At 35.5% G+C, this 12,728-nt stretch overlaps 1 protein-coding gene across 2 annotated transcripts in view; it reads left to right on the top strand.

The window, feature by feature from the left end:
- LOC141544644 (ankyrin repeat domain-containing protein 26-like) overlaps positions 1-12,728 on the top strand; it is a 60,778-nt gene that overhangs the window by 35,863 nt on the left and 12,187 nt on the right. For both annotated transcript variants that reach the window (XM_074271044.1, XM_074271043.1), the window contains 4 exons: positions 4,185-4,254; positions 8,547-8,607; positions 8,700-8,899; positions 9,692-9,839. In XM_074271044.1, coding sequence (XP_074127145.1) covers positions 4,185-4,254; positions 8,547-8,607; positions 8,700-8,899; positions 9,692-9,839 — 479 coding nt within the window. The remainder of the gene's footprint in view (positions 1-4,184; positions 4,255-8,546; positions 8,608-8,699; positions 8,900-9,691; positions 9,840-12,728) is intronic.

Here is a 12,728-nt window from a genome sequence, read left to right as displayed (position 1 = left end):
CTCCAGCATATCATTATAAGCCCTCCAGTGCTTTTAAAGTAGAAGCTGCTAAAATGTGTGTTCTGAGTGTGGCTTCACTAATCTTGAATTGTTTCTTTCAGGATGCTTGCAATATTTTCTCCTTGACCTGGGAGTTCTAGAATTTGGCTGTAATATTCATGGGAGTTTTATTTTGGAATCTTTTTTCAGGAGGTCATCAGTTGATTCTTTCAATTTTTATTTTACCTTCAGCTTCTAGAATATCAGGACAGTTTTCCTTGATAATTTCTTGAAATATGATTCCAGGATCTTTTTTTGATCATGACTTTCAGCTTAGACTAATACTTTACAAATTCTCTCTCCTGAATCTATTTTCCAGGTCAGTTGTTTGTCCAATAAGTTATTTCACTTTTTTTTGGTTTTGTTTCATGGCATCTTGATGCCTCATAAAGTCCATGTGCTTCCATTTGCTCAATTCTGTTTTTTTAAGGAATTGTTGTCTTCAGTGAGATTTTACCTCCTCCCTCTAGTTGACCAGTTTTGCTTTTTAATGCATTCTTTTCCTCATTAGATTTTTGTATTTCCTTTTGCACTCTCTCAATTCTTGCCCTAATTTTTCCTCTATCTCTCTTCCTTGATTTTCAAAGTCCCTTTTGAGCTCTTCCATGGCCTGAATCCAATTGCTACTTTTCTTTGAGCTTTGGATGTAGGAGCTTTGACTTTATCATCTTCTGGTGTGTTTTGATCCTCCTTGTCACCATTATAACTTTCAGATGTCAGAAACTCTTATTTTCTGCTCATCTTCCTAATCTATTGCTAGGCTTTTGACAGTTTGTTAAAGTAGAGCTTTGTCTCCAGGATGGAGGATGCATCCTCCCATACTTCAACAATTTTGTGCAGCTGTTTTCAAAAATCTTGATAGGAATCTGACCCCAGGCACTCTTTTCAACCCTGGAGCTGTTAGTTGTGTCCCGCCCCAATGAAGCTCTAGTTGATCAATTGTGCTGACAGGGGCTGGACTCTGCTGGTCTAGGCTGTGCTGGGACTGAACACCAGACTCCCACCACTTTTGTGTGTGCTGATTTATCTATTGGATTGGCAACTGTATTAAGAATTTTGTTTGGGAACACTGAAGGATTAAGGTACTGGCTTGGGTTTACAAAATTAGTATGTGATGAAGAACTTGAATCCATTACATTTTTATCCCATATCTAATTCCTAGCCACAATATCCCAATATAGCTATTAAAAATAATTCTATTTGGATGAAGAATGAACCAGCTATGTTCTTTTATATGGCTGTACTATGTATTAATCACCTGAGATGCATTTCTCATAAGCTTTTTTAGGCACATCTGCAGTGCAAATAGGTATCATCTTATACTTGTGGTAATTTATCCAAGTGCTCAGGGAAAGGAGTTATCAACATGGGGAGGGAATGTCACTGGGACCAAGGTCCTAAGTCAAGACAATAAATGGAATTGGAAATTTCTCAGCAAGGAGAGAAGTAATAAAAAAGAAGAGGGGCCATTCTGGTGAATGGTTTCTGCTGGGACCCCTCATGGACAACAATAGTGGAAAGCTGCTTCTCACTTTGAACCTTTGGCAATTGTTCCCAATTAGAGACGTGGGGAATCTGGCATTGCATTTTGAGAAGTGGATAGTCTTTAAAAAATCTCTGAAATTCCTAGAAGCTGATGTGGCAAAGCATTAGTTGTTAGGGACCTCATTTTCCCACAGTATAGAATGTTATTTTTCAGTGACCCACAGATTCTATTCTCTTTGTTGATTCCAGTTACAAGATTTATATAGAAGTCTTAATAGAGAAGAAGTTTAAGGAGAAAAGCCTTTCTAGTTCTAGATGATCAAGTAGAATGGATTATTCCTAGAAGTTTTTGAAAAAAATAAATCAAAAAGAGAAAATACAAGAGGCAAAAAAGGGAGTGATTGTGTCAGAAGGTCAGTGGGAAGAATACTGTCATGCAGAAAAGCTGAATATTTGATACTTTTTTTTCTACTTGTATAAAAAAGAAATATCAGATATATGAAGTACCCAGGCATCAGTTGAAAGAGCAATTTGTAGTGTAATCAATTCACCAGAGAGATTTATCACAACCACAAAGGATGGCATTTATAAATATGAGAAACTCATGGGTTAAATCATGTATGAATGAGCAAGATGCTTCCAGTGATTTAGCTTTTTAAAGTTAGAAGAAAGTGGGTGAGGGAAGTAGCATGTTGATCTAGAGAGTAAGGAGGCAATTAGGGAGAAGTTGGGAGAGGACAGAGAGGGACTTAGTAAGAACAAACTCTTATGTTGATTGTGTCTATTTGTAGTTGCAGGATCCTTAATGATATGATTGAGTTAGTCTTAGATATGCTGATAAAACAGTCCCAGGAAACAGATCTTCTATGGTATGGGATTATGGTTGACAGACTTGTTGCATTATTTACATTATTCCTATGAATGGGGACAGAATGAATTCTTTTAGATCTAAATTTAAGGAGAAGGAAATGTAAATATAATTTTTTAGTCTTGAGAATTTAGAAAAAAAGATAAAATTGAAAGATAAATAAATAAAGAAATTCAGGAGACCTTGAAAAATTGAAGTGACTTGAGCTGAAGATTCTATCTAAAGGAAGTAAAGAAAGTGTGCCCAAGGAGAAGGATTTGAAAAGACAGAGGAGGACATAAGAGGATAACGTGAAGGCTATGAGGAGGGGTTGGAGATGGATTTCAGCTGAAAAGGAGGATGTTTTAAAAAAAAACAAAAACAAAATCAAATATGGAAAGTCAGTTGGCAAGGTTAAGGAGAAGAAAAAGGAAATTGGGGGTGTCTATAAAGGATTAGAATTATAAAAAGAAAACTGTCTTGATAGTAACAGATCCTAAGGAACTGAAAAGAGAAAGACCTTGGGTTTGCTGGGCAAGGGAGCGAATCTGGGAGTAAAGAAAAACTGGGTTCAATTTCCCTCAGCAAGTGTTCCCAGCAACTCTCTGACAAACAACAGTTGCCAATCTGCATTATTTCCTCTCTGGAAGTTCCCTGCATCAAGCCATCACAAGTCATATATACCCCAGTCTCTTGAATTCTGAACCCAACTCTCCTGCCCCTCCTCCCCAAATAAATTGATAAATGTAGAGTTGAAATTCCTTGAAAGCAGATTACCACAGCAAATGTACCAAATATTTCTAGCAAGGAAGATAGACTAATAATTTTATTGCATGTACATATAAAGAACCAGGTAAATTTTTTACTGAATTGATTTTTCGGATTCAATGGTTCATGGAAATCTTCTGTAAGGAGATGTCTTCGATTAGGTCCTGAAGAAAATGGTGCACTTGGATTAGTGGTGGGTAGGAAATGGACATTCCAAACCAAAAAGCATATGTCTTAATTTATTATACAAATGGTTGATATTCTATCATAGATTACACCAGGTTCATCAATGATTATATTATACCTAGGAATGGTTGCCCTTATATTAAATACATTTCTGAGCCTGGAATGTATGAGCAATTCATGTATCTAAAGGGCAAAAAGGGAAAGCAGTAAGTAGAGTCCTGGCCTTGGAATTCACAAGACTCATCTTTATGAGTTCTAATCTGGATCAGATACTTATTAGTTTGTGACTCCAGGGCAAGGCAATTAATCCTGTTTGCCTCAGTTTCCTCATCTATGAAACAATGCTGGGAAAAGAAAGGACAAACCTCTTTGGTACCTTTGCCAATAAAATGCCAAATGGGGTCACAAAGAGTCAAGACACCACTGAAATTATTGAACAGCAACACATACAACTCATATGTAGGGTTGAAACTTGGGGAGGGTAACTTTAAGAAAAAATAACTCGGTGAAAATGTTTGTCAGAAGCTAATAACAAAGGCACAGTAAACAGGGACCTATTACAAATAGATTGTAGGGTTTTGATTCTGTGATGTATAATGACCCTTTATGTTCATTTGTCAACTTTAGAGAAGTGTAAAAATAGGAAGAGATTATCCTGGAGGAAATATCCACTGATAGCCTCTACACTGATATCTTCTTGGCAAAAATGAGTCTTGGAATAGGAATGATTGAAATATTAAGTCATTCTTTGTAATGTGTCATTTGGTGGTAAAGCACCTTGTAACAAACACCTAAGAGGCCTTCCTTGTTGATTGTCTTCTGGGAATAAAACTACTAATTTTTGGTTTCTTTTTAAAAGACTCCCTGAAAAACCAGGAGCTGATGATTCCTGGCCAAGCGTGGATGACAAAATAAGTTCTGAAAAGGAGGTAAGATTTCTTTATTGAATTTTTTTCCTACTTTTAAATTTCAGTTTGGAGGGTGCTTTGATTTGTTAAAAACTATATAGTAAATATAATCTCTTTAGTGTTTAACACATTAAAGACCCAAATGAACTTTAATAGATTGAGATTTTACCTCAAATAAGGTAAAAGCAAATAAGTTTTAGTCTTGTGTCAAGCTTTCTTTTAATTTTTGTTTTGTTGGTGTATGTGTGTGCTTTCTGAAAAACGAGATGTGTAATGCCAGAGAACCTGAGGCAAGATAGAGATTGGAAATTTTTTAATATTTTATTTGAAAATAAATTGTGCTGGGGGCATGTTTCTCCCAGGGCTGATGTCTCAAAGCAGTCAGCAGCTAATGTGTGTTTCCCATGAAGTATGTATATGTCCATGGCTCCCAGCTATCAGGGTACACTAAAGCAGGGGCAGAGTCAGAGCACTGAGAGCGTGAATGGACTAATCAATCTGGTTCTGACAGGGTCGGGGGAGCACCAGACATTCTAATAAATTGGGATCAAGAACAATGACAGAATGGGGGGAAGCACCAAACATTCTGATAAGTAGTTCTGATAAGTATTTCCTTGTACCTTTGTATTTATCTGTGCACTGAAAAGTGTATTAGATTTGGAACAGAGGACCAGGCTTCATGTACCATGACTGCCACTCTTAAATATATATGATAGTTTGTTTTTTTGTTTTGTTTTGTTTTCTAAATGATACTTTAGATCCCTTCTAGTTCCCAGTCTATGAGCTATTCCATAATATTGCTTTTCTCCAAATGTTGGTTGTATAAATTGCTTCCATTTTTTTTCTTGTTAAATATGGCTAGAACAGCTATGAATATTTTTGTATACCTAGATCCTATTTTTCCTTCCTGTGTTCTCAGTATTAGAATTCCATAACAATGGAGTCAGAATATATGATCAATTTTATGACTCTATTATGTTGTTCTCTAAACCATCTTGACCAATGTGCAGTTCTATTAGTAGTATATTGGTGTTACATATTGGTAGTATGTATTTCCCATTATTTGTACTTTTCTTTTATTTTTCTGTGGCATTTTATTTTTAAAATACATTTTATTTGAAAAATCAAATTAAGAAAAAAGAAAACAGAAAAGAAATAAAAAAAACCAAAATACAGCAAAACAAAAGAGAACATAGTCATGTACCCAGCAGATCATCGGGGAGGATTCAAAATCTATAACATAAATTACTAGATCAAGAAAGTATATATATATATATATTTGTAGAAGAAATTATATTCATGATGTCCATTTTTTCTTTACTTCCTTGTAAATTGTTCCTTGGTTCTCTACTGCATACCTAATTTACTTTTTTCTTTTTTTCCCTTTTTAATCTTCCTCCCCCATTACTCTCATGTAAACTACAATTAAGAAAAGATACATATGTATCTTGTATACATAGGTAGATATATACATACATACATACACACAGTCACATATCTTTCCTATCCCTGCTGACTCTTTAAATAAATTTTGCTGGCTAACTTGCCCAAGGGTCCTTCCCTTTTCTAATTCCTTAACCCTTTGTTTCCCTATGCACCTATCCCTCCCCATTATTTCTTTTGGATTAGATTTTGTAGGGATTATATCATATATATATATTGAATCCATTCTTCTTCTGCACTACTTTTGTATAACAGTATTACTATTTTTACCTTAACTCTGCAATCTTTCTTTTGAGCTCTTTTATTCATGTGAATATTAAACATATAGTATGCCATTTGCCATAATAAAGAAAAATAATTTATTGATCATTTCAACAATTTGTCCAAGTTGAGTATTTTAATGGTGATCTTTGATATTGGCTATTTTTTTTTTAATTCAGGTTTGGTTGATGGAAAGTCCTGAAAATCTACAATTTAATTAAATATCCATTTTTTTCTCATTCAAAAATTACAGATAATTTTGCTGTCCTTAGGTTGCTCAGGTCTTTTGATTTTGGGTAGATAGATATGATTCCAGGAGTTGTGTTTTTTTTTACTGTAACAACTGATAAATCTTGTGCAATTCTAACTATAGCATCAGCATACTTGAATTTTTTTTCATGTTTCTTGCAAAAATTTTTTTTTCTTTATCTGATCTCAAGAGCTATCATTTTTTCTTAAGGTATGTTCAACATTCTGTTCTATTTTCTCATTCTTTATAATCTGTTTTGTTATATCTTGGTCTCTCATAGCTTAATTGGCTTGCCCAGTTCTTATTTTCAAAGAATTATTTTCATCTTTGAGACTCTGTACCTCTTTTCTGGTTGATAACTTTTTATTCATAATCCTGTTTTTCTTGGATGGTTATTTATTTTTCATCATGTTTCTCATTTGATTTTTAAATTCTGTTTTGAGTTCTATAAATTCTGGGCAAGGAGCTATTTCATGTTATTCTTTGGGGTAAACTTTTGTGACTTAAGTGTCCACCTTTGAAGATGAATCCAGATCTTTCCTGTTTTTATTCTATGTTTCAGTGGCAGGGTTTCATCTTTGCCAGTTCAAAAAAAATTTTAAGAGGTATTAGTGTAAGCATCTCTAATCTTTGGGTGGAGGGATGGTGCCTCAAGCTTCCTTTGAGTTCTCCACTTTGATCAGGAATGCCAAACCAAGAGCTCCACCCTCCTGCAAGTGCCCACAGCTAGCAGCATATCTGTCCTACTGCTTCTGCACTTAGCTAGTGCTGGTTCCTTCTCACCTGGGTCAGCAGCAGAGCTGGGCCTGGCATTCCCATTCAGGCAAGTGTTATTCGGTCTTCCCAGACTCAACCTTAAGTTGACAGTCTTGAAGGTGAAAGTCTCTGTGATTTCTTCTGAGGCTTCAGCCACACCCAGGTAGCTGACATGTCTCCATTTGATGCTTTTGTAGAGTTAGCCCAGAGGTATTGGCACTTGAGACAGGTTAATTCCCAGGCTGAGGTCTTTTCAAATCTTTTTGGGTTGTATCAGGAGGATCCCTGTTCTGTCCCAAGCTTTCTAGATTTTCACTAGTCTCTGTTCACCCCAAGGCACAAGTTTGTTCTATTTATGGGAAAATCTAAAGAAAATAAAAATAAAATTTACCAACCTATCCTTCCAGAATCCTCCCTATTTGTAATGTTGAACCTTCTAGTTGAAATAATAAACTTGTGCTGATTTTTACACGTCTCTGACTGTTGGGAAATTGGAACATTTTTCAGGAAGTCAATGCTGTTTTTATTCAGTCATTTCATCATTTTGATGTATTATATTAGATTATATATATATATATATATATATATATATATATATATATATATATATATATATATATATATATATATATATATATATATATATATATATATATATATATATATATATATCAGGTACAGCCAATCTTCAGTTTTTGTGTAACCTTCAAGCTCAAACTATACATTGAACATATGGGAAAGAGGAGTGTTACCAAAGTTTGTAACTTCCACTGGAGATGGCTGATCATACCATTTCTCACCCAGTTTAGCTCCTAATCTTTGTACTAATTGTCTGACAGGTGGATCACTTCCTTAACATTTTGTTAAGTGTTTGACATGCACCTACAAAGTAAAAGACATTTGTTTTAAGTGGATTTTTTTTAAATCAGGTGTCTATAATGCTTGATTTTTGACATTGATGTAAAAGCAATGAACATCAAATAATAAAATATCCATCATTAACGGGCATCTTCACAGCTTTTTCTGGACCCAGAAAATTTTTAGAGTATGCACTTCTTTCAACTGCATACATTGAGGGCAAAAAAATTCAAACAATGCAATTGATGTAATGAAGGCATTCAGGATCCTGTGACTAAAGTTCTTATAGCCTGTATTTTTCAATTTAGTGGCCTCTTACTGTCAGAAACCTTTGATTTTTTCCTGCTGAATGTGTCAAGCAGAATGAGTTAACCCAATAGGCAGGCCTAGCAAAAGGGAGTCTGACATCAACATTTCCCTAGTTCTCTTTTAATTTTCAGGAAAGAAGTAACTCAGACTAATTTTTACTGTTCCAAAACATATAAACAATCTAAAACACAATACTAAAATAAAATTCCTTATCAGCAATGATTTATATTAAGAATAAATTTCTAAAATGTATTTTCAATTTTGTAATATATACAATGTTAGTGGATCAATTTTTTTGGTGAACAAAATAGTCCAGAAGAGTTTATTTCTATATAACGATCAGATTAAATTTATCACAATAACAGGTCTCAAAGAATTGTGAACTATTAAATGTTAGTATTGATAGTCATTGTTCTCATCATTTTTTTTTTGGCAGAAACAACCAAAATTGAACTTGAGTAAAATTTTGAATGCTACTCAGCAAATAAGAAATATCAGTAAGCTTCTTGAAAAATTTCCACTCATATTAGTATTGCTTGCCTTGAAATGATAGATTTCTTCATGTACTCTTTTATTTGTTTTTATGTAGGAGAAGAACAGACTAGCATCAACTATACAGAAGTTACACCTTTCCTTGGGAACAATGAATCGAGTGATGAAGAAGAGAAAACAGATTCTTTTCCTAAATCTTCATCCCAAGCCCAGGGCTGCTCTCATCCTGTCCATACCCCTCCTGCTTACTTTTCAAAATCTTCCCTTATGAAGTCTACTCTTCTGGACCTTCTTAATGTAATTATATTTGCTCTGGTTCTTAACATTCTTATCATGTGTGTTTGCCCTCTATCCTTTTATCCGATGCTCACAGCCACTTCATGGAAATGGGAAGGATTCTGGAAATGCAAATCCTCAAAAGTCACATCACAAGAAAATTCAGGGAATTTTATATATTGAAGATAAAACATTGATGAGTCCAGACAATACATGACAATACAATACAATACAACTCTCAGAAAGAAGAACAATGAGAAAGCAGGCAAGATGAATGGCAGTTAAAAGATTATAAAGAAAAAGTAGCAGAGGAAGAAAAAAGTGATGAAGAGGAAGAAAGAGAAAGGGATAAAAGATGGTTAGGATGCTATAAAACAAAGAAGAATCAAAATATGTAGATGCAAAGGATGAAGAAGAAAGTCAAGATGACAGTTTTGAAAACATGAAGGAAAAAGAGAGTTTGAGTAATCATCAGAATCTGTGTTTGTTGTGAAATATGATTAGAATGAAATTAAGAAGAGCAAACACTGAACATTTCTACAGAATTTCCTGTGCCAGTGATAATTGATATTTGAAGAAACTTCGATGCTATTTCCCTTAAAATAAAAATGCAGAATATTTTGTTTAAGAAACTCTTCACCTTTCTAATAAGTACACAATTTCGATGTAGATTGAACCTTAGAGATTATCTAGTTCATTTATTCCTTAATTATGTTTTAAAATTCAGTTGTTCTGTTTTGATAGATAAATTCAGACCATAGACTAAAGAAAAATTTTGGAGGACATTTTATATTTCATTGTCATTAATTGTAGGACGATTCAACAGATTCAGAGGAGGAAGTAAAGAAAAAGGATGTATTGGTTAACAACTTTACTGGTAAACAATCAGCTGGTAAAACTCCAAATATTCCCAAAGATCTACAGGCTCACATTACATCAGAGAAAGGTGCTGGGAGAAAAGGTATGTTACTATTTTGACAGGGCTCCTGATTTCATCAATTTAGGAAATCCACAAGGAATAAATTTCTAGTGATGCCTATTGGCTACTGATCTATAGCACAGAGTCTGAGGGTAGCCCGGAGACAAAGAAGTTCAGGATCTTTCTAATGGTCACACAACCAAAATATCAGCAATAGAAATTTGTTCGGATTCTTAAAGATGTTATGAGCCAGAACTTGAGACAAGATAATCTTAGGAAAGAGTACGATCTAGTGAAGACTCTTTGAGGAGCTGACAAGAGAAAAGGAAAGCTTTTGGAATTAATCTGGAATAGCAGCTACTGGTAGAAATGACTGAATTAGAAAATAAGGACAAAGACTCACTGAGAAAAGGAAGTTTCAAATTTTTTTAAGAAACCCAATTAGGGATTCGGTTTAAATTGATGCCGAAAGGGTTAGAGTTTAAGGTTAGTGTCTGAAGGGAACTTGCAAATACCTGATAAAGGTTACTCTTTTGCTCTCTAAACTTGAGTCCATTTTTTCATTGATTTTCTATGTGCAAGATAGACTGGAATAAACATTCCAAATCAGCTACAAGCTTATGGTACATCAGACAATTGTGCTGTAAGAAAAAGTGAATCATGGTTTTGACAGATCTCCTGATTTCATCAATTTAGGAAATCCATAAGAAATAAATTTTTAGTGATGTGCATTGACTACTGTTCAATAGCATAGAACAGTAGTATATATATATATAGAACAGCTGCCTAAGTTCAAACTGGTCCTCTATCCACTATACAATGTACTACTCAAGTTGTAGAATATTAGAATATTTCTGCTCTTTCTCTGTGTAGAAGGTGTCATTCCTTCTCTTCAGCTTGTACTCATTGTTAAAAATCTGTTGGGGTCTGCCCTTGGGGTAAGAAGTTTATTTATTTATTTACCAGCTTCCTCCCAGTTGGGAGGTAGAATGCAATAACCCTGTGACTTGCCTAAGAGAGAGCTCTGGGAGACAGTTCCCCTCCCCCCCCAGAAATGCCTCAGAGGTGATTAGCACTACTGCCTTGTGAGGATTGCCCAGTGAAGGACCCTGCAGTGTGGCCTACTGACTTCCTGAGGTTTAAGGCTCCCTTGGGGTATGGATATCAGCAGCTAACATGAAAAGCCCCTGTGCTCAGACCGGAAGTGTCTGTCCGGAAACCGGGGTCCCTATTTCAAAGGTTCCACTTCTCTGGGAATTCCTCTGCCGCTAGAATCCCACTGTCTCAGGCTGAGCCCAGCACTATGTGGATTAGAGGCTGCCTCAGGGTGTGTCCCAGCTTTTCAGGATCTTAACTACCCCAAGGAAAAGCCCCAGGCAGCAGAAGGCTGCTGCACAGCAGTGCCTAGATCTTTTAGGTCACTTCTGGATTGGGGTGGTTCTAGAATCTGGCTTTATGTTTTAAAGTGGCTCGATTTCTCTTCTGAACTGCTGTTTTATAAGCAGAGAAGAATTAACAGCCTGTGCCAGATTCCTCTATCTCAGTGGCTTCTCTGATTCCTGAGTTCTCCCCAGCCTGATCAGCACAGTATGCTAGGACCAAGTCCAACCCTGTCTGTGCTGGCCTTTTTTCTTCCTCCACTTGGAACCGACCTTTTCTGGTGAAATTCCTGATTCTCTTCAGCTGATAAGTTGTGCTTCTACTCCTTGTGGTTTTTATCAGTTCAGCGTTTTTTTTTTTTTTTTTTTTTATTCATTTTTCCAACTTATCCCCTCCTTCCCTCCACTCCCTCCCCCCCGATGGCAGGTAATCCCATACATTTTACATGTGTTACAATATAACCTAGATAAAATATATGTGTGTAAATACCATTTTCTTGTTGCACATTAATTATTAGCTTCTGAAGGTATAATTAACCTGGGTACATAGACAGTAGTGCTAACAATTTACATTCACTTCCCAGTGTTCCTTCTCTGGGTATAGTTATTTCTGTCCATCATTGATCAACTGGAAGTGAGTTGGCTCTTCTTTATGTTGAAGATTTCCACTTCCATCAAAATACATCCTCATACAGTATTGTTGTTGAAGTGTATAGTGATCTTCTGGTTCTGCTCATTTCACTCAGCAACAGTTGATTTAAGTCTCTCCAAGCCTCTCTGCATTCCTCCTGCTGGTCATTTCTTACAGAGCAATAATATTCCATAACCTTCATATACCACAATTTACCCAACCATTCTCCAATTGATGGACATCCATTCAACTTCCAGTTTCTAGCAACAACAAAAAGAGCTGCCACAATCATTTTGGCACATACAGGTCCCTTTCCACTCTTTAGTATTTCTTTGGGATATAATCCCAATAACAGCAATGCTGGGTCAAAGGGTATGCACAGTTTGACAACTTTTTGAGCATAGTTCCAAATTGTTCTCCAGAATGGCTGGATTCTTTCACAACTCCAAAAACATTGTATCAGTGTCCCAGTTTTCCCATATCCCCTCCAACATTCATCATTATTTGTTCCTGTCATCTTAGCCAATCTGACAGGTGTGTAGTGGTATCTCAGAGTTGTCTTAATTTGCATTTCTTTGATGAGTAGTGATTTGGAACACTTTCATATGAGTGGATATAGTTTCAATTTCTTCCTCTGAGAATTGTCTGTTCATATCCCTTGACCATTTATCAATTGGAGAATGGTTTGGTTTCCTATAAATCAGGGTCAGTTCTCTATATATTTTGGAAATGAGACCTTTGTCAGAACCTTTCCTTTTAAATTTATTTTCCCAATTTGTTACTTCCCTTCTAATCTTGTTTGCATTAGTATTGTTTGTACAGAAACTTTTTAGTTTGATGTAATCAAAATCTTCTATTTTGTGATCAATAATGATCTCTAATTCTCCTTTGGTCATAAATTCCTTCCTCCTCCACAAGTCT

This window comes from Sminthopsis crassicaudata, chromosome 5 (genome assembly GCF_048593235.1).
Source record: "Sminthopsis crassicaudata isolate SCR6 chromosome 5, ASM4859323v1, whole genome shotgun sequence".
NCBI lineage: Eukaryota > Metazoa > Chordata > Mammalia > Dasyuromorphia > Dasyuridae > Sminthopsis > Sminthopsis crassicaudata.
The sequence above is the reverse complement of the archived record's forward strand: the minus strand, read 5'-3'. Positions and strand labels throughout refer to the sequence as shown.